This window comes from Sciurus vulgaris (assembly GCF_902686455.1).
Source record: "Sciurus vulgaris genome assembly, chromosome: 3".
NCBI lineage: Eukaryota > Metazoa > Chordata > Mammalia > Rodentia > Sciuridae > Sciurus > Sciurus vulgaris.
This window is the reverse complement of record NC_136463.1, coordinates 188,553,757-188,580,678: the sequence shown is the minus strand read 5'-3', so window position 1 is coordinate 188,580,678 and position 26,922 is coordinate 188,553,757. Positions and strand designations below refer to the sequence as shown.

The window sequence follows — 26,922 nt, the reverse complement described above, 5'->3', positions numbered from 1 at the left end:
AGGGCACTGCTCGGGCCTAGGGAGGAGCCCTGATGACCTCAGCAAGCTGGGCACACTCAGTTCAGGGCCAATGAAGGGTCCCAGGGTCCACGCCGGGCCCCAGGACCTTCACCGCCTTGGGAGGACCGAGACGCAGGTCCCAGTGCAGGGACAGAAGTGTCTGAATGTGCGTGTGCTGGAGAAGCCCTTGACTGTCAGGCCACGCCTGCCCCTGCCCCTGCCCCTGCCCCTGGCCTGCAGGCCTAGTCTCGTGGCCCCGAGTAACCCAGCATCCTGTGGCCAGCCGAGAGCCCCAGGTGCCCGTGCCCCAGGGTGGTCCTGGATGGGATGGTGGTAGGAATGGCCGGCTGCTCCCCAGAAGTAGGGTTCCTCATGCAGACCTGGACCCCGAAGGCCTGCCTTTGAGCCCATGTGAGGGGCAGACCCTCCTGCTTCCCTGGGTGTTGGGGACAGCACCCCACCCACAAGCAAAAGCACGGCATAGCAGAGCCCGTGTGGCTGTGCTGGCATGGCCCCAAGGGTGGACCACATTCCCTGGGATTCTGAGGTGACACAGGAGGGGGGTCCCTGGCCTCAGAGCCCCGCCAGGTGGAAGGTATCATGCATAAACTCAGGGGCCCGCAGAGCTCGGTCAGGGACCCCCGACACCCTTGGCGTATGCATGGGTGGGCCTGCTGCTGTCTGAAGCCAGTGGGGTCCAGCGGGAGTCCCCAGCAGAAGGCAGGCAAGGAAGGCACAGGCTTGCTCGAGGCCTCCAGTGGGACGCTGCGCAGGGCCACCTCCTTCGTGAGCCTCAGGGGTGTGGGCAGACAGAGGTGCCCCTGAGGCCCCTGAAATCCATGGCTTTGGGGGACACTGGCTCCCAGCTGACCTGAGGACCTCATACAGAATTAAAAGCCGGGGTGGCAGGGGAGGCCAAGCCCGGGGCCAGGGCCCCACGCGCCCTGCCCAGCACACAGAGCTGCTGTCCCCTCGTCCTGCCCTGGGCTTTGTAGGCCCAGGGGAATTAAATATCCTGCTTTGCGCTTTGGCAAGGCCAGTCCTCGGCCTCACCCCTGAGTCAGGCAGTTACCGCCACCGGGGCCTGGCTGCTGCGAAAACCGGGACCAGGAGCAGCAGCAGGAGGGCTTGGGGCTGGGGGCAGCTGGCGGCTGAGGTCTTCTGCCCCTCCTGCTCGGACAGGCCCGGGAGCGCGTGGGTCAGGGGTGTGCGGGAGCTGGACCTTGTCTTGCTGACCCTCCGGCCGCAGATGTCGTCTGGGCAGCCACCGCCGCTCCCTGAGCCGCTGCCGTCGTCACCTGGGGAGGAGAGGAGGCTCCAGCAGGCCGCTCCCACCCAGGGGCCCCAGGGCAGGGGGCCCGGGGCCCTTCTGAGTGAGCCCAGGTCCAGTGAGACCAGCTAAAGCACCTGACCTGCAGGACTTGTGCTCCTGATCTGTTCCCAGGGTGGTCACCTCAGCCATGGCCAGTGGACGTCCTGGTCAGGGCTCAGCTGCTGCAGGGACACAGGTGTGCTGTCCACACCCAGCAGCAGCAGCACCCTAGCAGCCCGTGTGGACCCGCGGCCCTAGCACCCGAGCCCCCCACCCCCAAGCCCTGCAGGGCCCTCACTGGCATCCTGGAAGTCCACGTCGTTGCCACCGTAGGCGCCACGCAGTCGGTTGGTCATGATCTTCAGCTGCATTATCTGCTGCCGAATGGTCATGTCTGGCTTGGTGATGTCCACTTCCACTTCAGGGTTGTTGATCTGGTTGGCCAGGCCGTCCCCCATCACCTCGGGTAGGTACCTGGAGGCAGGGCAGGTAGGACGGGGGAGCCCCAGTCACCGCACGCTGTGCAGGCGCCCTGGCCTCGCAGGACATGCTCCTACTGCCCCTAAGCCCAAGACCCCCAGTCGGCCTTCAGGGCCCAGGGGCAGCCGCACAGGCCCTACTCTGGGGTCTCCGCCCTCAGGTGGCCAGGCGAAGGCATGGCCCCGTCCCACTTCCTGTGCCTGCTGTGAGCTGCGTGCAGGACACGGCCAGACGCGCCTACCGGCCCTTGGCCATCCCGTTCCAGCAGCGGTCATCACTGGCAGAGCTCATGGCCATCTTCTCACTGCACAGTGTCCCTGGGAGGCTGATCCAGAAGTCCTGCATGTCACGGAGCTGGGCCTTGGCCTCGGAGACCTGCCAGGCAGCAGTCAAGCCACTGGGCAGCACAGCCCCCTGCCCCCGCCTGCCCCCCAGACTCGCAGCAGTGGAGGGACTCACCAGCTTCTCCAGCGTGCCCGTGGGGGGCTTCTCCTGCAGAGCCAGCTTGCCCCCGCGCCGTTTCTCCTCAGGCCCAGGGCCCTGGGGGTTGACCCTGGGGTTCCCGCAGCCCTGGATGACCTAGAGACACCACAGCAGTCCTGGAGGGCAGCAGGGGCCCTCAGGCCCAGGGGGCCACAGCTGGGGTGCTGCCTCCCACGCTCATGTGTCCCCTGCCCGCACCTTGGCTGTGAGCGTGTCCCTGTTGTCCTGGAGGGCACTGATGGCCTCCGCCAGCCATAGGTGCACACTGCCGATGACGTTCTCTGCACCCGACGGGCCCCAGAACTTGTCAGTGATGAGCACCATGGAGTCTGGCACAGACGTGAACATGTACACAAACACGTCACGCACATGTCACAGCAAAGACTCAGGCGCAGACCCACACCCACGTCCAGGGCAGAGGTTCGTGCCAATGGAGGACATCTGTTGTCCTCTGGCCCAGCTTGTGTCCATGTATACACTGTGCAGGCCCGTACACATCAGAGCTTGCCTTGTGCCAGCTCAAGTCCATACCAGCTCTTCTGTATGTCCACTTGCTGGACATTGGGCACATGTTACGTGTGCACATGTTGCTAAGTTTTCTGTCATCTCGTGCCATCAACTGCATGTCAGCACGATGTGCCGGCATCTTTCCTGACCTACCTGATGCCTCCAAGTGCCTGCTAGCTGACGTGTGTGGTGTGTGCGGACTCCAGTGCCAGCAGACATGCGTGTGAATCCTACAAGTGTGTCTCCCACCTGGGGCAGCACGTGGATGTACAGACACACGTGACAGCATGCACAACACTGGCCCAGTGTGGCACATGATCGTGCCAGCTGCACGTGTGCCAGGCACGTGAGCTCACATGTGTGCAGGCACTGCTCAGTGGGGCAGGACAAGGAACTGCAACCCCACAGTGTTCCCCCTAGTCACATACCAACGGGGACACTCAAAAGGAACTTGCCCCTCAACCCCACAGCCCCACACCCGGATCTGGACCTGGGTCTCCCTGCTGGGCCAGGGACCACCTGCCTCCCAGGACCATAGTGGAGCTCTCCCAAGGCCAGGCAGGGGGCTCACCTAGGAGGTTCCTCCACTCGGCGTCCAGGTCCGCCTGGTTGGCTAGGCAGCCCTTGAGCACGTTCCGGCAATAGCCAGGGCAGGGCCGGGCACCAGGAACGCCCAGGCAGTGAGCACAGTAGACCAGCTTCATGACAGCCCGAGAGCACTCGGGGCCCAGGGGCACCTGGGGAGTGGAGGCCACGTGAGCACACCTGGCAGGCTAGGGGAGCTGCGGCCATGACCAAGCCCCGGAGGGCTCTGCATGGAGTCAGAGGTGATCTTGGCTCTGCCTGACACAGGGTGGGACCTTGCCTGCCAGCCCTGGGCATTCATTTCAGTGGTCACAAGGGTCACCACCCTTGATGGGAAACAGAAAGTTCTACTGTGCAGATGAGCAACCCAAGCCTCAGCCATGGGGTGAGGTGCTAAGGATCCTGGTTGGATGTGGGGCAGCTCACATCCAGGACTGCACGGAGCTATGGCTGGTGTCCTCCCGCCCTTCCCCAGGTGGGCCTGGCAAGGCCCCAGGACCCCACCTGCTCCACTCCATGAACATGTCGTATTCTTCGAGGATCCCCAGCCCCACAGCCAGGCTCAGCCCCAGCCCTGGGCCTCTGGCCCTTCCCCATTCTGCCAGGGCACAGCCTGGCCAAGGATGGGACTGGGCAGCAGGTGGGCTGGCCAGAGTCTGTGGCCCAGCGTGGAGCTCACACCTGTGGACAAGCCATTAGTATGTCTGGGCAGCAGTGAACGGTAGCTGTGATGTCCCAGGCCAGGGGCTGCAGTTCAGGGCAGGGGACACGGAGCACGTGGGGCAGGGCCCGGGGACGCGGGGGCTCCGAGACACCTAGCAACGTGTGTACCTGGGCCACCTTCCGGACCACCTCGCTGGCCACGCCCAGGCCCTGCACGAAGGAGCGGGCGGCCACGAAAGCGCGGGTGGCGCGCAGGCGCAGCTCCCGCGGGGCCTCCCCGAAGGGCCGCAGGGCCTCGGCCTGCTTGCCCAGGCAGTCCAGGTAGTCCTCGGGCAGAAGCAGCTGGGGGTGCAGCTGCCGGAAGAGGCGCTCGAGCAGGCGGGCCCAGAACTCGGCCAGCGTCTCCTCCAGGTGCAGGTTGGCCCCGCGGTAGTAGAGACGCAGCTCGGCGTACAGGTCGCGGAAGGCGCGGGCGTTCTGGGCGTAGAGCTCGCCGAAGGCGTCCGGGAAGGCCTCCTGCAGCGAGCGCTCCGAGTCGTTCAGCAGGCTCTGGAAGTGTCCTGCACACAGCGTGGGGCCTTCAGGGTCCGTCCTCTGCCCATCCACCCAAATGCCCTGGCAGTCCATGGGACAAGGGGGTCCAGAGGGAAGTGTGGTCACCAGAGCTGCAGCGGCTGGCCGCACAGCCTCCACGGGGCTCTTGGAGAGCTCGCCCTCCTGGCAGTGGGTGTGCAGGCCCAAGGGGGGAGTCCTCTCTCAGGCCACAGCCCCTATGCCCGTATCCTGGGGGTGCTTTGTGAGTCAGTGACCCACTGGGCACTCCTGGAGGGCTGCTGGTGGGTGGGCTCCATGGGGGTGGAGGGGCCACCGTGACCCTGCTCTTCTCTGCCTTTCCTGCCATTGCTTCCCTCTCTCCTCATCAGCCCTGTGCTCCCCGCTGCCCCACCAGCCCACCCGTCCATGTCTGTCCCCTTCTCTGCTGCCTTCCTGCCCCTCCCTCCCTGCCTCTGCCATGCTCCAGGATCCAGGATCTGTGTTCTTAGCACAGTCTCGAGCTGGCCTGTCTGAGCCCTCCTGCAGCCAAGAGCCTCGGATGGACACCTCCTGGCAGGGTCGGGGGACAGGGTGAGAGCAATGCTGCAGACCCTGTGGTTTGGGGAAATGCCCTTGTACCCCTTGTGCCCAGGATGGGACCTGGAGAGCCCTCATGCCCTTTGGAAGTAAGACCGCAGGGCCTGTAACTGCTTAGACCTTCTAGAAGGCTTGGCTCGGAGGGTCAGGATCCAAGCACCGAGACCGGGCTGCAGGTGAGGCCCCATCGCCACTAATGGGTCGAGGCCCTGCCTGTCCCCAGGGACAGTCTGCTGTGGACGGGGTCAGCGGTGGGGTGCAGGAATGCCAAGAGGGAGATCCAGAGGGCCTCCAGGAAGCTGGCCTCGGTGCCTGTGCCCCTCGCTCTGCAGGCTCACTGTCCCAGTCGCTGTCCTGGGAGCATGTTCCTGTTCCACGTGGCCTCAGGGAAAGCACCTCTGCCTGGCAGCCCCCATGGAGACCCTGACTGTGCCATCTCGGCTCACAGTTCACTTCCTGGGGGGACACTCCTCATCCTGCAGCAAGAGCCCTGTGGGGCCATGAGGTCACTCTGCCCTTGGCTGTGAGGGCTGCTGCTCTCTGCTCAGACCGTGAGAGGCCCAGTGAGGGCCGAGGAATGAATGATGCCAACACAGCAGTTGCCTGGCCTCCTGAGGCCACCGGAGGGCCACTTCCTCAGGCCCCAGCATCTCCTGTTCCTGGTGGTAAAGGGCAAGGGGTGGCACCCCGGGGCTGGCACCCTGCAGCCGCTCCCCCTCCAGTCGGCCTCAGGGAGAAAGGCCTTGGGTGCCCCGCCTCCCAAGGGGTGTGGCGGAAGGCGGCCATGAGATGGGGCACAAGTCCGACCCTCTGCGGGTGCTCAGGGGAGTTCTGCTGGGGACAAGGAGCCACCCTGAGGGCAGAGGTCCCCTGAGGGCTGATGGGAAGGACGGCCTTTGTTGCCAAAGGTGCACTGGTACTCAGCCCTACCAGGTGGACCCAGAGCAGATGACTCCGGGGTTCACAGAGTCCCCGCCTGGGGCCACTGCCTCTGGCCCCAGACTTACCATCAATGCTGTGCAGCTGGGTGGCCAGTGTGGCCTGCAGGGCGCGGCTGCTGTCCCGGAGCGCGGTCTCCAGCTCTGTGCGGCTGCGGTTGGCCAGGTTCTCTTCCATCTGGCTGGTGCAGCAGGTGTAGCCCTGGGGGCAGATCCGCAGGTGCTCACCTGTGGGGAAGCGGGGCGTGAGGGAGCGGAGGGGCTGGAGGCTGGGAGCCAGGAGGACTGCCTTGGCTCTCCTGGACAGGACAGCAGGATCGCAACCTGGGAGTGCCCAGCAAGGACAGTTCTGTGCTGGCTAGAGACACACCCCACAGCACCCTAGTGTGCGTTCTGGAGGAGACGGGCATGAGGTGTGTGGACGCCAGCACTGACGGGCCATCTGACTGTCCTGAGCCCCACTGGGTACCTGGCACCCTGTCCCAGGTTGCCCTGCTCAGCGGCAGCTTCCAGCAGCATTATGGTGACACCACACAGCAGGACCTCCAACCCCCATGGGGAGCGAGGACAGCTTGTGCCAAAAAGTCCGCAGTGCATTCGCTGGACTATTTAATACCAGAGACAGGTGCCCGGCCTCAGGGTCCTCTTTTAAAGATCTCTGCTGTACAGACCAGGACACCAAGGTTCTTGGCCTCGTGAGGAGACCCACACCCACTGGGACACTGTCCACCAGGCCAGTGGGGGCTGGTGCCCTCCTGGGTCAGGGTTTGGATGAAGGGAGACCAGTGAGAGGGTGAGTACCCAACAGGCAGCCGAGTGGTTGAGGCCTGCTGTGACCCTTCCAGACTGGGGTCATGGGAGGACGTGGGAGGAGCCCGACCTCTGGGTCCAGGAGGGAGCGGGGAGGCAGCTGAGGACCCAAGTTCAAGGGTGGGAGGTGGGCAGCTGCCCATGTACTGTGTGGAGGACATCGAGGTGACCTAGAGAGGCAGGAGGGTAGGGTGCAGTTCTGCTGGGAGATGGGGCCCAGGAATCCGCTGACCAGGACCTGAGCCTCAGACCTTGGCCGAGAGGTTCCCTCAGCCTCTAGCCATAAGAGGGTGTCATGCCACCTTGGAGGCCTCGGGCCCAGGAAGCTGCCTCCCATCCAAGCCAGCTGGGGTTGGGGATTAGGACTCCACAATCATCCTGAGGCTGGGTTCACCCTGAAGAGCCTGCTGACATGAAGGGTCACAGCGTGTACTTGTGTCCTTGGCATCCCCAAGGACAGCACCCAGGGGAGGTCGGAACAGGGGATCCCGGCGAGGGGCTCCTGCTGGTGGTAGTGTGGACCGACATGGATCCATGCAGGCCCCGGGCTGCCTGGGGGGGCAGAAGGTCCAGAAGAGCCCACCGGGGATGTGGACAGATGGTTCCTCCTTCAGCACAGTTCCTGCAGGGCTGGGGTCTTGGCCTGGACCCCCTCCTCATCCTGTTCTGAGGCTCTCGCCCAGCCCCCCACAAGTGAGCCTCCACCCCACAGCCCCAGTGTTCAGAGAGGGGAGCAGGGGAGGACGAAGTGGTGGCCTTGTTCCAGGACACCCCGGTTCCCACGGGTCTCAGAAGAAAGGGGGCTGCTGTGTGTGGGCGTCTGGGGGAGGCTGCAAGTGCAGGAGCACCTACTGACCGCACGGGCAGTCCTGGTCTAGGCCCCCACCTGGTGCCCTCCACTCTGACTCCTTCTTCCCAAGTGGGGTGCCTGTCCTTGAAGGGACTGTGTCCCAGGAACCAGCATGCCATGCCACCTGCGGAGGCCGTGGTGCCCAGACAGGGCTGGGAGCTGGAAGCCCACTCTGGCCACAGGAGCCCGAGGCCTGTTGGGGGGCAGGGCTGAGTCGGTGCCAGGCCTTTTAGGAGGGGGCCTGTGGGAACCAGCTGGGGTCCAGGGTCCGTTCTGTCTGAGAGCTTTACCGCCTGGCAGAGCAGGGGTACCCCAGCCCTCCAGGTGGGGAGGGCCAGGAGGCCAGACTCCACCAGCCACCTGCTGCCTGCCCTTCACTGATTCAGCCAGGCCCACACCCTCTCGCCTTCAGTCTGCAGAGCAGGAGCCCCTGTACCTGCTGGCCTCCTGCTGGCCTCCAGGCCACGGCTCTCTGGGCTCAGCAGACACAGGAGTCTCCCTGGGAGTGGAAGTGTGACAGCAGGTGGTGTTTACTCGAGGGGGAGGTCTTGAGCTCTCTGTCTCACGTCAGACAAGGATGTCCCTTTCCAGCAGGGTGGGGATAACACCCTCTGTGGGGTCTACCCTGAGGGCGGCTTGGCTGAGTCCAAGGCACCTAGGCCAGCTGCTGGGCACATGGTGCAGCAGGTGGGCAGGCCAGCATCCTCAGGCTGGCGCAAGACTTAGATCAGAGGACTGGGGCTGCCAGGTGGAAACACGGGCACTTGAAAGCAGGTCACCATCCCTGCTGGCTCCTGGTGGGTCGAATCCCACCCAACCTGCAGATAAGAGGTGGCTCATGGAGAGGAGAGGCCCGTCCAGACGCCTGAGAGCACGGGAACGCCCCCACTCCATGCAGATTCTAGGTGGAGCTCCTCTGCACTGCTGGCCGGCACTGGGAGCAGGGCACTCCCTGGGCCTCCTCTGCAGCCCTGGTCCTGCCTGGCCACCTGGCCCAGCCAGCCCGGTGACCTGCGCTGTTCCAGCCGCCCTAGCACAGCCCCCGTCCCTCCCTCCCTCCTCAGACAAACACGGGAGTGAAGACACGGAGCCAGAGCTTGGGCGCCGGCCTGAGGCCTGGGCAGGCTGGGCCGGGTGGCCCCCTGAGGCCCGCTGCACCCTGGAGCTACACGGCTCTGCTTCCATCTGCTGAGCTCTGGCCGGCTAGACCCGGACCCACAGGCCAACCTGCCAGAGCCGGACGTCAGACCGCAGAGGGGGCTCTGCAGGGCAGTGGGGGTCTGCCTGGAGAGGGCAAGGGTCAAGCCTGGCTGACAGGACTATGCTCGCAAACCTTCCTGTCCCCACCTCTTCTCTAGCTCAGGCCCTGAAGTGTGTGCATGTGTCTGGCTCCACCCCCGGCCTGTCCCCTCTGCAGGAAACCCGAGGGAGGTTCTCCATACTGAAGGGATGTCCGCCAGCAGCCCTCCTCCTCCAGACCCAGGAGCCATCAGCACGGCCCTCCCCATGACTCCTCCCATCCGTACTGGCCAAGGTTGCCAGGCCTGCTCCTGGCAACCTCTTCTTTTTTGAATCAACTATGCCTCATCCTTCCAGAACTTTCTCTCCTGAGAAAAGTTCCATCTTTGGGATACTTCCATCTTGTGATACTCCCAGTTTCTCTTTTCTTTTCTTTTTTTGTGGTGGTGGGGGGAGTTATTCACGGCAGGTTTGTCTCCACCAGTCCCTTAGAGCTTCCCTCCAGGCTCAGCCCCCAGATCCAAAGTCTGGTTCCTGCTCCAAGACACCAGGCTGCCCTCTTGTTCATCTTCTGTCCAGATTCAGGCCCCGTGGATTACCCCAGGCTGTTTCTCAGCAAGACCCCCAACAGGCCCAGCCCTGCTGCCACCTGCTGCGCCAGCCCCGTGTCTCTGGGCTTGAACAGCCTACCCATGGTCCTTCATAGCCAGCCCAAGCTCCAGCCAAGATGGCTATTCTGACAGCATCTGAGGTTGGACACACACTCACTTATCCAGGCCACTCCAGCAGCTGCCTGTCACTGGTGCCACGGAGCCCTCCCGAGGAGACTGCAGAGCGATGGCGCCTGGCCAAGCCCTTTTCCCCAGACGTCCACACTCACATGGGTTGTGCAGACAGGAAGCCTGAGCCCCCAGGCACTCTGCACCAACAGACCCACTGCCCCGGAACACCATAGTTCAGTGTGGACAGCTCTCCGCACCATGGACATCAAAATCTGCTAAAGGGAGAGGAGCAGACATCCCCCCACTCAGCTCTGGACCCCCACAGTGGCCTTCTGCCTGACTGACCCGGGCAGGGGGCTCTCCCCAAGCACAGCCCTCTTCCCAAAGCCTGCCAGTTCCCCCTCTGCTCCTGGGCGCCATCTAGAGGATTCTCCCATGTGGCAGCCTTCCACCTGCCAGGAGCTGGGAGCACTGGACGGACGGCCCAGGGTTTCCTGGGGACCGCCCACTGCCCAGATTCTGTGTTTGCCCCTGTTCTCCAAGAAGCCTGCACCTCTGGCCTGTCCCTGTGGGCAGTCAAACCTGAGCACTGACTGTCTGACCAGGAAGGCAGCATGGGACCCATCTGAGGGCAGATTGGTATGTCCACTCCTCACAAACTCCATCAACAGCACCCCCAATCCCTGTCTGCACCCCAAAACGTGCTTCCCTTCCCTCACCAAAAACCTCACCACCCCAAAGCCCCCATCTCTATTTCACCCAAATGGCAGCATCACCAAGGAGCCCCTCCGCTGGGCAGCGCCTCCATCACCGAGGGGAGTCCACAGCTGACCCTGCATTCGCTGGGAGTGTCCGCTCCAGGCCCGGGGGGCTCCAGGCACCCACCGCTGCCCGAGGGGCAGCTAGCGCCAGCCTGGCCCTCGCGGCTGAACAAAGGCTCCGGTGACACTAGAGGCTGCCCCGCCGGCCAGAGGCTCCTCCCGGGAGCGGTCGCCATGGCCCTCGGACCGAGTGCGCGAGCCGGAGCAGGACGGGGTCTGAAGCAGCCGCTCGCCGCGCCGCGCGGAGGGGGCGCTGGCGCAGTGGGCGCGGCCGGCGCGGGCGGGCGGGGGCGGCGGGGCGCGGGGCTGCGGCAGGCGCGCGGGCGGCGACGCGATTGGCGGGGAAGGGGCTTGCCGCAGTGGGCGCGGCCGGCGCCGAGGGCCGGTGGGCGGGCGCGAGGGGGCTGCGGCAGGAGGGGGCTGCGGCAGGCGCGGTGCAGGGCGAGGCCGGGAGGCTGGGAGGCTGCCGGGGCGGCGCCAGACGGAAGGGTGAGGAAGGGATGGGGCGCAGTGACGGCGGTGCAGCGGAGGATGGCCGGGGAGCGGGTGGGACGGCGGCGGCCAGGGCCGGGTCATCCCGCCCGCCCGGCGCGGCGCCGCGCTGCGCTCCCTTCGCGGCGGCGGCTCCAGCTCTGGCGTCGCAGCGCTGCGGCGGCTCCGGGTGCGGCCGCGTGGGGCCTGAGGGGCCCGGCGGGGAAACACGGCGCAGCCGGACGCGCTGGAAGGGCTTGGAGGACGGAGCCCGGGGGCGCGGGCTGCCGAGGACCCCGCGGCCGCCGCACCGGCGCGCAGGGCGGAGGGCGTCTCCGCGCGGGGACGCGCCTCTTCCCGCAGCCCGCCCCGCCGCGCCGCGTCTCCCTGGAAACGGCGGGCTGCCGCTTGGAGCCCGCTCGGGCCCAGTGCCTCCTCCCCGCCCCGCATCTCCGCGGGCAGGGGCACCAGGCCTCCTCCGCTCCCGCCTTCTGCAAAGCGGGCTCAGGCTGGGCGCCTCCGCGGAGGGCGACGGGGTGGGATCAGGTTTCTTCGCTGGATGGTGAGTGGCATCTGACCACTCACTCTGGACACTCAAAAAGCCACCGTGGTCACCCCGCAGCCTCCACCCGCCTCCAGTTCCAGGGCACCTGGGCTCCACTCCATAATCACCTGCTCCCAATATCCTGATCTGCGTTCCCCCAGAAATACCAGCCCCCACCTGGCCACGCCCTTCCCCCCAGTCCCCATCTCCTCCCGTCACCCTTCCACCTGTGAGGTTTACGCTGCAGCTGTGGTCTCCCCACTCCCGCTGCTGGACATCACCTGAGCGGCCCTACCACCAACACTCTGCTCCTCGGCAGGCCCAGCAGGGGGAGAACATCCCCTCACAAGCCTCCACAGCATCTGGGTGCCTTTCTCAGACTACTGGCAGTCTGCACCTGGGGACGGAAACCTGCGGGCAGGAGCCAAGGTCCCTTGCCAAGGCTGGCCACACACTTAAGATCCCCTGGGGAGAGAAATTCAGATAACTTGAAAGGCTGCCCTCTTAGCTGCCTGCTCCCTGCCCAGGATACCCCTGCACAGGCCACCCTGCCAGCAAGCAGCAGGTCTGGCATGGCAGAAGGCCCAATCAGATGTGGCCAGGTCCCTCCAGCAGGCTCCCAGGCTGCCAGCCTTCCTCAGTGTCCCTGGCTCATGCTGGGCCTCAGAACACACTGAATATGAAGCAGACCCAAGTGTCCTGGTCAGCCCACTCAAGGCAGGGCCTGGGGTACTCACCAGAAGCCTCACCCACAGGCCAAGTGTAGCCCTGATTTCTCCTTCCTGGCCAAGCAGCTGTGGAGGGTACTCCCTGGGGGCCCATCCATATGCCTGTCCCTACAGCCAGGCAGGAGCAGCCTGGCTGTCCTCCTGGGGCTCTGCAGAGGGAGATATAGCTTGCCACCCCCACCCCTGCTGGGGCCCCAGGGCAGCTGAGGAGGCCCACAAAGTAGACGGGTCCTGCTCCCTCTGCTCTGTCCACACAGGACATCCTGGAACTGCACTAGGGCAAGCAATGCGGGCCACAGCCTGCCCTGCAAATGCTCAAGAGGCAAAGCAGCATGAACAGACAGCTGGGCCGGAGCCCAGAGCAGGCGCACAGCGCCTCACGCCCGGACTGCAGACACAGCCCCCGGCCTCTGCCTCCCCAGCCTGGCAGCCACCTCTGGGCCCAAGGCCCCACAGCCCTCCCTCAGGGCCTGTGACCTGTTTCCTGCACCCTGTACCTCACCTGCCCCCTCCTGGGCTGGCTGAACTCCCTGGACGCTTTCTGGGCCCCTCTGGATTGGAGCACCTGCCTGGTCTCTGTCCTTCCTGGGGCTCCCTGGCTTTGCCAGGGGAAGCTCCACGTCCTTTCTCTGGCTTCTACTCAGCACTCTGGCTGGGCCTGGGGCTGAGTACACGTGTACATACACGTGTGCAGTGGGGCACTGGGGGGAGGGAGACCCCTTCCCCTCAAGCAGGCGCCCCCTACACAGCATCCTGTGGCTTGGGGAGCTGGGAACTGTGAGGGGCGGTCTCTAGGGCCCCCACAGAGAGGCCCTCCATTCGGAGGGTTCGTGCCTCTGGGTGGCTTGTGACCCCTTCATCTTCTTCCACCATGATGTGCGTGCCCAAGGTCACTGGCTGGGAGCGGCCCAAACAGCCCTGGTCTCCTCTGCCTCCCACCTCAGCCTCCCTTGGTTCCCAGCCCGGGGAATTCCTAAGCAGGCAGGTGAGCGGAAACAGGAGGCGACATGCCCTGGGCCGTCTCCCCGGGTCCTGCTGCCAAGGCCGCCCAGCCAGGCAGGTGTGTGGGCTTCTGAGCGGCAGCCCCGCCCTGCCCTGCAGGCCTGACCAGGGAAGGGTGGCAGATAACAGTACTGATGCCAGTGGGACTAATTTCAGATGAACAATGAGTCATACTTTAGTGTCAAAATCTGGCCCTGAAGATGGATAGCAGGGACCTGAACAGATAACGGCACACCAGTGTCCACAGCGCTCACAATGGCCGAGAGTGCAAAGAGCTGTCAATCAGCACTTGAATGGAAGAACAAATTGCAGAACCACAGAATGGAATACCACTCAGCCTGACAGGAGGACATCCCACGGTCTCTGTATGGTGGACGACCCTCAAGGGCGCTACGGCAGTGGGCGCGCACTGCAGGACTCCACTCACACGAGGCCCCTAGAGCAGAGAGCAGGACGGGGCTGCCAGGGACTTGGCAAGGGGAGTGAGGACTCTGGGTTTACCGGGGACAGTGTCAGTCTTGTGAGATGGCCGGACAGTGGGGACGCTGGGGACACTCACTGCACAACACATGGATGCACTTCACGCCACTGCACTGCGGCTCAGAAGCAAACGGGCAAGGTGCCAGCCTGCCAGCATGGATGTCTCACCACAAGGAGGGCAGACCACCCTAACCCACCTACAAACAGCGGGATCCACGTGAATTGAACATGTGGGCATGCTCACGCTAAAAACGCCACCGATTTGAAATCAGAACAATTGGGACACGCTACGCTACAGAGCGAGTGTCGTCCACCTCCACGTGATGGGCTGTCCTGTGTTTTACTGTTGAACCCGGTGGTCCTTTGTGGGTTGTAGGCGGGGCCTGCCTGCAGGCACTCGGGCCTCCACACCTGTGGCACCCGTCACTGGTGGGTGTCCAGGCACGTACACACATGCCTCTGGCTCCCTGCTCGGTCCTCACACCCTGCCAGGACTTCTGTAGGAGGTGAGGCGCGTCAGACCTGGGGAGCTGCGGCCTCCTCTACATCGACCTCTGTCCACGGGCAGCAGGAGGCCACAGACGGACACACAGGCTCAGTGTCTGTGGCGGGCACTGTCCCAGTCTCTGGGCTCATGTTGACCCCCTGGGAGTGCCGCCCTCTCCTCCCAGAAGGGGGGACTTGAGCGTCCCAGGCTTGGCCAGGGCTGGGGACCAGGACTCCCCAGTGTGGAGATAAGCATCCCTTATAAAACCAGGGTCCAGGGGGCCTCACCTGGAGCCAGGTGTGGCCTCCCACGGGGCCTGCATTGTTGCTGCTGGTCAGAGCAGCTTACCTGAAATGCCCTCAGGCAGTGGGGCAGGAGCCCCAAGGACGTGCAGGTGTCTGCCCAGCGGCAGGTCTGCAGAGCCGTCACTGGACTGCCTGTCCCAGCCCCTCACAGGTGGGCGCATGGCCTGCTCCCTCCTCAAGCCTCAGCTTGTGTCTCAGGGCTGTTCATGCTGGAAGTCCCTGTGGAGGCAGGGGCCACCCCCAGGCACTGAGACTTGGCTACAGCCTGTGGACACTCAGATGGGGCCTGGCAGGCAGAGGGACACTGGATCTGTGACACAGTTGGGCAGAGGAGGCTCTATGGCTTAGGGAGGACCATCAGGGCCCAGAGGCAGACAGCTGAGAGGAGGGAACCAGCCTACCCCATCCCCAGACAGGGTCAGAGGGCAGCGCAGGGAGCGGGCAGGGCCAGGAGGCAGGATTGGAAGCCCAGGCCCCGCCCAGGCCCCTTGGCACCGTCTCCTGCCCCTTACTACCCTGGGCTCCCTTCCTGGACTCCAGCTGCTGCCGCCACCCTCCACAGCTGTCCCTGGGCTACACGTGAGCTCCCCTCAGGAGGTCCCTGGCAGTCAATCCACCTGTGCAGCTAGCAGCAGCATGGACACTGCATGCTAAGGTGACCCAGGTGGCTTCCAGGAGTCAGCAGCACTGTGAAGTGGCCAGGATCTCCCAGACTCCTGGTTCCTTAGCCTAGCCAGGAGCACACGGGCCCGACCTCCCTACATGAGGGAGAGAGAGACTGGAGAACGAACAGGCCTCCTCTCACCTGACAGTGCTCACCCACAGGACATACAACAGGCACAGAGAGGTTCTGTGATCTGCCCAAGGTCACTCAGCAAATGAATGCAGAGCTGGCACTTGAGTCCAGGCAGGCAGGATGGTCCAGCAGACCAGGCTTGGGATTCCTTTGAGGATCCTCTCTCTTTGCTAGGATGATGGCCACCAAGAACAGTCATTGTCCTTAAGAGAGACAGCCCTCAGCCAAGGGTGTGGCTTTATCCTGGCAGGCTACTCCTTTAGATCCTAGTGTTGTGCACTGACATGGACAAGCACACACAGCTGTCCACACTCGGACTCTCTCCTCTAGGCCCTCCTGCCTAACACACCCCACTCACTGTCCGTCCTGTCCCCGAGACAGAAGCTCCTGGGGGAGGATAGCGCACACTTGACTCATCTCTGCTCAGAGGAGGAACAGATGTGGGGATCCCCCAGGGCACCCCACACGTGACAGAGCAGACTTCCGGTCACAACCATCCTTCCCTGCTTCTGGCCACTATGCCCTCAGCCCCTGCCTGCCCCTCGACTGGCCCCACCTTTGCTGCTCTGTGTCCAGTGAAGCCCACCCCTTCCAGGGCAGCCCCAGGGTGGACTGTGCTAAAGGCTTCAGGACCACTAAGGGTGGACGTCCTTCCTCCCCTCCACAGTGTGGCCTTGGAGCAGGGCTGAAGCAGCCTCCTGCTCTCGCCCCACCACCCTGCGAGGGACCAGGCCGCTGGGCCTCTCCTGCTCCTCTGGCCACGTGTGTGGGAGTCCAGTCCTCCGCCCTTTCCCACGTCTCCCCTCGGGTCCTTTCAGCGACATGCCCAGCGCCACGCAGAGCTCCTGGGCTCAGGCTGCTAACTGCTGGGCAGTGCGAGGCCAGGCTCCCGAATGGCAGAGGTCCTTGCCAGCAGCCCTGGTGGGCCCTTCCTGACCCACTGGGGAGGTGGCGGGGCCGCTTCTTAAGCCACACAAGGCCAGGGCTGGAGCAGGTCAGGACCACCAGCAGGCTGGGCTGCATCTGGGGCCTGAGCCTGTCCTCAGGCAGGGCCCTTCCTGCCCAGCCTGGGGGTTAGGGTCACTCGGTGGATGTGTGACTGTAAGCCTCTCCTGCAGATGTTGGGTCCACTGTCACTTCCCTTTACTTTTAAAGGACACGAGCAACACATGGTCACTGTCCAAGCAAGGCCACTCGCAAAAACCTCTGATGCTCCTCAGTCCTGGTGCTGATTGCAGGGCGCCAGGGATCACCTTGTCTGTGGCTTCGCTTCAGCACCAAGAACAGGGCTTGGCACACAGTAGACACTCAGGTACCCTGGGGTCATTGGCACACACACAGTAGGCGCTCAGGTACCCTGAGGTCATTGGCACACACACAGTAGGCGCTCAGGTACCCTGGGGTCATTGGCGCACACACAGTAGGCGCTCAGGTACCCTGGGGTCATTGGCGCACACACAGTAGGCGCTCAGGTACCCTGGGGTCATTGGCGCACACACAGTAGGTGCTCAGGTACCCTTGGGGCATTGGCACACACACAGCAGGCGCTCAGTTACCCTGGGGTCATTAGCACACATTCAGCAGGCGCTCAGGTACCCTTGGGGCATTGGCACACATACAGTAGGCACTCAGGTACCCTTGGGGTCATTGGTACACATACAGTAGGCGCTCAGGTACCCTTGGGGCATTGGCACACACACAGTAGGTGCTCAGGTACCCTGGGGTCATTGGCACACATACAGCAGGCACTCAGGTACCCTGGGGTCATTGGCACACATACAGAAGGCACTCAGGTACCCTGGGGTCATTGGCCACACATACAGCAGGTGCTCAGGTACCCTGGGGTCATTGGCACACACACAGAAGGCGCTCAGGTACCCTGGGGTCATTGGCACACACACAGTAGGCGCTCAGGTACCCTTGGGGCATTGGCACACACACAGCAGGCGCTCAGGTACCCTTGGGGCATTGGCACACACACAGCAGGCGCTCAGGTACCCTGGGGTCATTGGCACACATACAGCAGGTGCTCAGGTACCCTGGGGTCATTGGCACACACACAGTAGGTGCTCAGGTACCCTGGGGTCATTGGCACACATACAGCAGGTGCTCAGGTACCCTTGGAGCATTGGCACACACACAGCAGGCGCTCAGGTACCCTGGGGACATTGGCACACACACAGCAGGCGCTCAGGTACCCTGGGGTCATTGGCACACACACAGCAGGCACTCAGGTACCCTGGGGTCATTGGCACACACACAGCAGGCGCTCAGGTACCCTTGGGACATTGGCACACACACAGTAGGCGCTCAGGTACCCTGGGGTCATTGGCACACACACAGCAGGTGCTCAGGTACCCTGGGGTCATTGGCACACACACAGCAGGTGCTCAGGTACCCTGGGGTCATTGGCACACACACAGCAGGCGCTCAGGTACCCTTGGGGCATTGGCACACACACAGCAGGCGCTCAGGTACCCTTGGGGCATTGGCACACACACAGTAGGCACTCAGGTACCTTGGGGGCATTGGCACACATACAGCAGGTGCTCAGGAGGGACACCCCTTTAGAGGCCTATGACCCTCCAGGAGGTGGGTACACCTCTTACTCAGCCTGATACTGGGCCCCGCAAGCTTGCCAGGTTGCTGAGCCCTCAGGTCTACCTAGCTCGCGGCCCAGCATGGCTTGATCTCTGTGCCCTGGGCCGTGCCATCTGGTGACCAGTTTCACAGCTGTGGTGGGTGACCGCAGTCACAGTGGTGTTCTACTGGTGGCTGAGTCCTAGGTCCAGAAACACCATGGGACAGTGGGCAGAGAGCTGCCCCTCGGCTGGGAGTCATTCCTTCTCAGCCACCTTGACCATCTCTGAATTCTGTGTCTGACCCTCACCTGTGCCCAGGCTGGCAACTGCGTGCTGGTCCGCCCAGCCTGCTGCCCTTTTGGAGCTGACCTCTGCAAGCCTCCGAGTTCCTGCTCCTGATCTCACCATATCACTGTGGTGCCAAAGGACTTTGGCAGCAGCTCCTGATTGGGAATACCACCTGGCCCCAGGAGGGACCTCTGCAAGGTGTCTGACCAGTGGCCCTATGCCCAGAGCGCCCACCCCTGGACGGGTAAGCACCAACTGAACACTGTCTCTGCAAGAGAGGATGCCAGGCACGTGGGAACGTCCCACTGCACCCCAGCACTGTGGGCAGAGTGACACTGGGCCTCTTTCTTTATGACACACCGTGTGGTCCAGCGTGGTCTAAGCTCCGTGGTGACCGCGACGTGTGAGCGCCTGAGCCCACCCTGGTGGCAGTGGTTCCCTCCGCTTTCCTAGGGCCTGGCGGATGGTCAGAGGGGGTGTGACGTATCCCTGGGCCCCAGAGCATCGGGGCGCTCATGGCCCCAACACTTGAGGACAAACTCAGACATCACCCGTGGCTCACCACAGGGACAGCTGAGACACCCAGGATGTACCAGACGTGGGACAGGCCGATGGCCACCCATAGGCCACCGTCTGCCACAGCCCAGAAGCTACCCTTGGTGTCTCAGGGATGTTGTCCAATGTGGTCTGAAGGTGCTTCCCTAGCTAACTGAGCTCAGGGAGTGGTCCACCAGGAAGCTGGTGCACCCAAGGCCCCGGTGTCCCCAGGAGGGAGACCTGCGCCCATACCCTTCCTCCCAGGCAGTCCAGCAGGGCTGGGCAAGGCGTGGGGTGCGGAAGGTGCCTGTCAGGCCTAGCCCATCAGATTTCTGGAGAGGGTTCTGGCTGCAGGGACAGAGGATGAAGGCCCTGTGCCTCCCAGTCTGGCCAGCTCTCCCTTGTCCCTCATGAGGCAGGACATAGGGTCAGGTATTTGGTGACCATTGGAAGGGCCAGCTCTGACCCTAGGAGATTCACCTGGGTGTGGCTGGCTGGAGGTGGGCTGGCCTGGCCTTCTATGCTCTAGCCTGCTGGCTGGCCATCCTGCCTGTGTGTCGCCCATGGCCCTTCCTGACCTGGGTGTGTCCACAGCCCCACTTCCTCCTGGCCCTACCTGGCCTTCCTGGTTCCGGCCTTGGGCTCCTCGGTCCTCTGGTCCCGTTTACACCTGGGGGAATCGATGCCCGAGTCCCAGCTCTCCACTCTGACTGGACCCCACACTCTGGACACATGGCCCTGAGCCCACAGGACAAGCCCACTTGGAAGTCACAGTGCTCTGAATGAGGAAGTTTGATGGCCTCCCTTGTCCCTCACAGGTCAGCACCACTAGCAAGCACCCCCACAGGCACTAGGCAAGCCTGGGTTGAGGCAAGTGGGTCACTGGGCACGTGGGGGGCAGGCTGGCTCCTGCCATGGCCCCACCTGTGCCCTGGTCCCTCTCTGGGACCAGTCTCCCATCTGCACACTCAGGGTGTCCATCCCTGGCTGGCTGTGCTGTACACCCAGCTGGCAAGGCAGAAGTCCCTGGGCTAATCTGGGAGGCCGACCCTCTTGGCCTCCACCTCCCCACCAGCACCAGCCTCTAGCCCAGGGTTCTGGTTTACTGGCTGCTTCTTCCAGTCTGGTCTATGGACTGCTTGCAAAGGGCAGGTCCTCTGTGCTGGCCCTCTTTCCCCTCCTGAACCCTGAGGGACGGCTTCTCTGAGACGCAGCAGGGGCAGCAGGCAGGGCCCAGGGCCTCTGGGGGCTGAGGCAGGCTAGACGGTGAGGGAGCAGGGTGCTGGAGCCCCCAGGGACTGCCCTGCCATCTGCCACGCCTCCAGAACCCAGGGAGCATCCCCTCAGGCGAGCAGGGGGCCTCCCTGGCCAGGTCTGCCTCGGGAGAGGATGCCACCCACAGGCCTGCGCTCCTCTGCCCACCCTGGGAAGTCCAGCCGAGGACTGAGTGTGGCACCTGGCTTGGAGGTGCTCCCACGCCCAGGTGGGGACCCTGGGCCTGCCGGGGACCCTGGGCCTGCCAGGGCCCCTTGCTGCCCACCCACGCTGGCTCTGACCTGCCACATGAAGACGCGCTGTCAGGTCAGCAGTCACCAGCTTGGACCACTGGTGGACCACCACCAGGCCAGTACTCGAGCAGAGGGCGCACAGGGAGCAGGCTGGAGTCCAGGCCTCCTCGCCTGTGGGGACCGGGCTGTGCCCCAGACTGCTGCGGGTGGGTGGGGCAAAGGGCAGGCAGAGGGGCCACCTCCCCACACTGTGGCCAGGGTCTCGGTGCCAGAGACCAGCAGAGGCCATGGTCCCCTGTGGCCCTGTCCTCAGGGGACCATAGTCACGAACACCCAGAGCCCAGAATCTCCAGTGGGGTGGGAGGCGGACCTGGCACCCTCCTCACTGAGCTGAACGGTCACAGAGATGGTGGGTCACCGGCTAAACCCAGGACCCAGAACAGGCCCACGTCAGGGGGCGGGGTCTCTGCAGATGTCACTGGTCAGGACGAGACCACCTGGGCCCTGGTCCAAGATGACTGGCACCCTCATAGGAAGGGGAGCCTGGAGGCAGGTGTGCAGGCCAAGGCGCCAGCCAGCCCCGAGCTGGGCGCAGAGGAGCCGCTCTTAGCCGCCAAGGGGGCCAACACCTGGGCCTCAGACCTCCAGCGCCGGGACGGTCCAGTCCCCCGGCTCTGTCTGCAGCTCTGTGATGGCAGCCCCGGGAAGCCAGCAGCTCCCAGCCTGCGACGCCCGGCCTCGCCTGGCATGCAGGGGGAGCCTGGAACACTCCCCACCCCAGGGGCACGAGGCCCACCCAGGGAGGGCAGTGCTAACGAGAGCCCAAGTGTGTCTGGGAGGCCAGGGACACCACTGGGGACGAGGCCTGAGGGACGGGCACTGGGCGTCAGCCCTGGGATGACCAGGATGGCGAGAAGCAGGAGCCACTGGGAGGGGACAGAGGCCACGGCGGAGGAGAAGCTGAGGCTGGCCCAGCCCCCTGGGGCTCCTGCACCCACCCAGGAGACCAGCTGTACTGCATCTGGGCAGGGGTGTGTGCCCTCACCCAGCACAGGCCTGAGGACCGTGAGGAGTCAGGGCAGCCCTCACCTCACACCAGGCTGCCCTGTGCTCCCACCAGGACGGGGCATTCCCAAGTCCAGCCCCACACCAGGTACCTGCCCAGGCCTGTTCTGGACAAGCAGTCCAGAGAGGCTGCCAGAAGCACCAGGTGAGGCGCTGGGCTCCAGGCAGGTGTCCCAGCCCGGGCCCTTCATGGATGGGTGGCTCAGGGTCCAGACCAGGAGACAGTGGGCCAGGGTGGGCCTGGGCACAGGAGCTCCTCTGGCCCCCTTCCAGGCCTGCAGGTCCTGAGTCTTGACCTGAAGCCACTTGGAACCAGGCTTTGGGAGGACGGCCTGGTTTAAGGGAAGGTGTCACTTCCCATCACCGGCACACCCAGGCCCAGGCGAGGCAGACGTGGTCTCAGGCCCAACCGATGCCCCTGTGGTCCGAGCAAGCCCCTCTCCTGTGGTGTCCTCACCCAGTGCCTGCCTGGGGCTGACCCCATGCTGCGGGCACCATGGTCCAAACAGGTGAGCTCACACTCACTGACCCCTCCTCCCGCTCTGGGCCCAGGGTCCCTCCTACAGGTGAGCTCACACTCACTGACCCCTCCTCCTGCTCTGGGCCCGGGGTCCCTCCTACAGGTGAGCTCACACTCACTGACCCCTCCTCCCGCTCTGTGCCCGGGGTCCCTCCTACAGGTGAGCTCACACTCACTGACCCCTCCTCCCGCTCTGTGCCCGGGGTCCCTCCTACAGGTGAGCTCACACTCACTGACCCCTCCTCCCGCTCTGGGCCCGGGGTCCCTCCTACAGGTGAGCTCACACTCACTGACCCCTCCTCCCGCTCTGGGCCCGGGGTCTCTCCTACAGGTGAGCTCACACTCACTGACCCCTCCTCCCGCTCTGTGCCCGGGGTCCCTCCAGGAGGTCTCCAAGGTCCAGGCAGGTCTGTAACCAGGAACCCGTACTGTCCCTAATTAGCAACAGCATTAGTACCACTGTGGAACTACTGTCCACCAACAGACCAATCCATCTAGTTTCCTTGACTTTACCACCTAGGAACAGGGCATCTGTTCACCCTTCCTGGGGACTTTGCCCATGTGAAACAGCTGGTATCTCCCTGCTGGGGACATTCTGGGGCTTCTCCTTGGGCTGGCCAGTAGCACAGCCCAGGCATCCCTATGTACACCCTGGTGCTTGGAAGTGGCCCTCCTGGCTAGGGCTGGGCCAAAACAGCTGAAAGCTGGCCTCCACCTGAGGGCTGGCAGGAGCCAGGCAGGACGTGAGGTGTGAGTCAAAACAAGTTCCAATCCCAAGAGGTGGAGCCCAGGGTACTGGTCCTGAGTGAGGAAGCAGTCAGGTCTCACTGTAGGTCTCCAGGCTGAGATGGCAGAGGGCTTCTGGAAAACATGGAGCCAGGGACAGGGCAGCCTGAGCTAGCTTTATTGGGCAGCAGTTAATACCAAAGGCTTTGGGGTCAACCGGACTGAGCCTCAAGAAAGTTATGTGGCTTCTCTGGGCCTTGATTTCCATTTGTGTGAAATGGGTCTATACAGGCCTCTCTGTGACGCACTGACCAGACAGTAAGAGGAAGACTGAGGCATGCTGAGTGCTGTCAGCAGCTGGACACTGCACCCAAGAGGGCTTGCATGGCCTCCTCAGGCCTGGGGTGAGGAGGGATAGGGCCCAAGGCTGTGCCCCCCTCTCCTGGCAACCTCAGACGACCGTGGCTGCTCCCCTTCTGTGAGTGGAGAGGAGAGGCACAGGAGGCTGGGCAGAGTCTCCCACCTGGAGGAACAGGCGCCTGGCCCATGCCGGAGGCCAGCACTGCACCAAGGACCCAGTGGCTGCACTGTGCAGGTGGCCCTGTGAATGGCAGCTCCCCTGGTCACCCAAGGCCTGGTCCTCATGCTGGGGATGATGAAACAGCTTCTCCTTGCAGAGTTGGAGGCTGAGGACCACCTTGGGGACCCATGCTGAGCCACATGGTGGCATCTGTGCCTGACAGGGCAGGGCACAGAGAACCTTCTAATCTGCGGAGGGGCAATGGGCCAGGTGGCTTCTGGGCTATCCAAGGCCACATTTTCTGGGATGTGGGAAGGGGCACAGTCTTTAAGGATCCTCCCCTCAGAATCTGAGCTCACCACCCAGCTCTGGCTGCACAGAGGACATTCCTGCTGAGGGCCGGGGGTGCCCCTCAGGCTAGCAGTCAGTTGCCACCCCAGGGCATGGGGGAGGGGACACAGGACAGCTGCAAGTCCCCTCTGTCCTCCAACCCCAACACTGGACCTGTAGGCCCTTCCTCCTCTGCACCAGGCTGGGAGATCCCAACAAGTCACCCTCTATTCCCCTCCCCAGCATGGTAGGCAAGAAGCAGGACAAGCATGGGCTCAGCCCACAGGGGTTTTCCAAGAACCCACTGAGGGCCAGCAGCCAGGCATAGCTCTGTAGTGACAGCAGAGAACCAGAAAGGCGCAGTCCCTGCCTCCAGGGACCCCAGTGAAGGAGCAGATACAGGACAAGCCACACAGATTAGGAGGTGAGGCAGGTGCTCAGGGAACACCTGTGGGCTGAGACAACCTGCCAGCTCAGGCAGAACCCCTCTGGCTGCGGGCCGTGATTCAGCAGGCGGCAGGCAACCCCACCCAGCCAGCGCTTTGGAGCACCCTGGCTAAGAGGGCTGCTGGCTGCATAGCCTTGGTTCAGCTGCTGCCTCCCTGGGCCTCCTTCCTCCCAGGCAGCCATGGTTGCCACTGCCTGGCCAGGGGTCCAGAGAAGTCAACAATGCCCGGCTCTTCGGACAATGCTCTCTTCTTGGAGGCTGGGAAGGCCAGCCATGTGCACAGGCCGTCTAGCCTGCGGGAAGTGCTGGGTGCCTGCCCCACCCGCAAGCTGACCCAGGGCAGAACCCCAGCAGGCCTGGACTCCAGGCCCACACCCTCTAAGGAGAGACTCTTCCTTCCCAGTGAGGCTGCGGGTACCCAGGATTCAAGGCACAGGAGAACCATGCCACCAGGAGCCACCAGAGGGCGCCCGGTCCCAGGAGGCTGAGCCTGGTGGCACAGAGCGGGAGGGGATGCTGGGCTTGGCTGTCCCTAGGGCTGCCACTCCCCTGGGAGGTCACCCTGTTCCCCTCAACGCGCAGGCACCTACAGTCTCCCCAGGCCCTGTGCCCCACAGAGTGCTCGCCTGTTCTGCAGGCTGTAGTGGAGCACAGTTCCAGGGCTTCTGGGGAGAGCAGCATGCCCTCAGAGGTAAACCCACAGGGAAGGGGCAGCCCTGCCCAAAGTCCAGCCCCCATCTTACATGCCACGGGAGGACGCACTTGATCCTGAATCCACAGCCAGTGTGACCCTGAAGACACCGCAGGGCAGCCACGTGCCCCAGCTGAGGGACAGCGCCCATCACGGACGCCAGGCAAATGCTCTGCATCTGCATCCATAACCCACTTCTTCCCCACCCCTGGGCAGCAACACCCAGGCTCTGGTCCTGGTCTGGGTCCCGTCCTGCCTCTCCAGTCTGCCCTCTGTGCCCTTGGTGGCTGCCCACTCCGCCACTCTGTGTCTAACTGGGAAGAGCAGCAAGTTCAGCGAAGTCCACAGGAGGCACAGGCTGAGGGGGCATGGATGTGCTCACGAGGGCTGTGGGCTTGACGGCTTCTCTGAAGAACCCCTCCAAGACCCCAGGCTGGGTTCGGGAGCAGCTGCTCAGCCACCCTGGTGTGCGATGTGTGGGGGGTGGATTTCCACAGAAAGGCCAGGGATGGGAACAAGTTCCTCTTTGGGCAGAGCATAGCCAACCGTGCTGCACACCTGGGTGCCACCTCTCCCACAGAGCCCAAAGAGGTGCAGGAGGCAGACTTGACAATGACAGGCCACATCTTCAGGAGGAGGCACAGGAAGGCCTGTCCTGGGACCTATAAACAGTCAGGCTGAAGGGAGATCTGTGGGTCGTGCCTCCTGGGAGGCAGAGGTCCAGAGCCTGGCTGCCTCCTCCTGTCTGCAGGTACCAGAGATGATGCTCACATCTCTCATTCAAGATGCCACTGTGTGGTCCTCCCACAGTGCCAAGTCACCACCTGAGTTCAGCCCCTCCTGGGCCCGTCCTGTCCCGTAGCCAGCAGAGGACCCTGGCCTGCTGTGCCCTGGCTCACTGTGCCCCAGGGAAGCTGCACAGACCTAGGAGGCTCGCATATTCTTGAGAGTAAAGTCTGGGGTCTGTCCGGAGGACACCGGGTTCCACAGTCCCAAGATCACATACAGTTCTGTCCCCAAAGCTCCTCCAGCCGGCAGGGAAGGGAGGGGAAGGGCAGTTCAGCAGGCAGCTGCAGGGCCGAGGCTGCGCCAGGAGGGCCGCTCTTCTTACAAAGAGATGACAAGGCCCCTGGGCGGGATCCAAGGCGCCGACCACCTGCAGCTGGGCTCGCGGCTTCGGGCAGCCCCATGTGCCGGGTGGACCCGTGAGCGGGGGCTGGGGCGCCAGCGGGCACAAGTTCCTCAGCTGGAATCCCTGTGAGCCATGGCACAGGTCGCACAGAGGCGCACAGCTCGCTCACCACTTCTCCCACCACCAAGCATGAGAGGATCTGCCCACAAACCCCACCTAGGCTGCCGCTGCGGGGACCCCGCGGGAATCCCTGGGCAGGACCCCTGACTTCCCCCTCGAGTTCCACACAGAAGAGTTCCTAGTTCAGGCTACGGTCATCGGCCCAAAGCCCCACCGCGCCGAGACCCGGCAGCGCCCTGGCCGGCGGCCGGGCAGCTCCCGCTTGTCCCACGGCGAGGGCGGCCGGCACGCTGCCCCAGAGCTGCGACTGCCGCCCTGCCAGCGCGCTAGGCCGAACACGCTGCTCCGAAGGAGCGCACCGCGCGAGGGGGAGGCGAGAACAACTCGGGGAAGGGACCAATGCGTCGGTTGGGGGCTGGGGGCGACCAGGCCGGGCCGAGGTATGGGGCGAGGACCGTGGGGGTACAGGCGAGCGGAGGCGCAGGGAGTCACTCGGAGCCCAGGCAGTCGGGCGCAGGCGGCGGGTTCCAGCGCCTGGGACAAGTGGTCGCGCAGGGCAGACGAGGGGAGGGCAGGGGGCGCAGAGGAGACCTCTGGCGCTCTGGGGTCCCGGGCCCACAGCTGGGCCCTGCGCCGCGCCCTCACTCACCCGAGATCTCCGCCTGGGGCACGTCGCTCAGGCTGAAGCCCTTGGCCCCGTAGATCTGGCGGACTTCGCTGCAGCTCCGGCTCTTACTGGCAGGGTCCCCGCGGGCGCAAGCGACGAGCGCGGCGGCCACGCACAGCAGCCACCAGCCTCGGGCCCGGAGCTCCATGGCGGGGCCGGCGGCGCCCCCGGCCGCCCGCGCGCGCCTCTCTCGGATCCCGGCTAGCCCCGCGCAGTCCCCGCCCGGGAAGGGCAGAGCCAAGGTCCCGGCGCACACTGCTCGCGGTCCAGAGAGGCGGCGGGGCCGAGAAGGCGGAGACAACAAAAGCCGGCTGGGGCGCGCGGGGCGCGAGGTCCGGCCGCACGGTCGGGCCGCCCAGAGCGCGGCAGGCGAGCGCGCAGTCCCAGCTCGGCGCCTCCCCCGCCGCCGGCCCGGCCCCTCGGCGGCCGCGGGA

General features: G+C 64.2%; 1 protein-coding gene across 1 annotated transcript; it reads right to left on the bottom strand.

Moving 5' to 3' along the window:
• Positions 1-26,922, bottom strand: GPC1 (glypican 1). Its single transcript, XM_079133941.1, has 9 exons — positions 26,471-26,922; positions 6,169-6,327; positions 4,199-4,590; positions 3,354-3,519; positions 2,474-2,604; positions 2,252-2,371; positions 2,034-2,167; positions 1,611-1,786; positions 1-1,298 (listed from the first exon to the last, which is right to left on the bottom strand). Exons 1-9 carry the CDS (start codon positions 26,634-26,636, stop codon positions 1,069-1,071), a joined length of 1,674 nt encoding a protein of 557 aa, XP_078990067.1. The 5' UTR covers positions 26,637-26,922; the 3' UTR covers positions 1-1,068.

Bases quoted from the DNA above. Each gene is read 5' to 3' on its own strand.
- GPC1 (XM_079133941.1), bottom strand. From the start codon at position 26,636: ATGGAGCTCCGGGCCCGAGGCTGGTGGCTGCTGTGCGTGGCCGCCGCG. The intron at 3,520-4,198 runs GTACACACGTTG...TCCACTCCCCAG, and splicing joins TGGTCCGGAAGGTGGCCCAG to GTGCCCCTGGGCCCCGAGTG. The intron at 2,168-2,251 runs GTGAGTCCCTCC...GCTGCCTGGCAG, and splicing joins CGGGCACGCTGGAGAAGCTG to GTCTCCGAGGCCAAGGCCCA.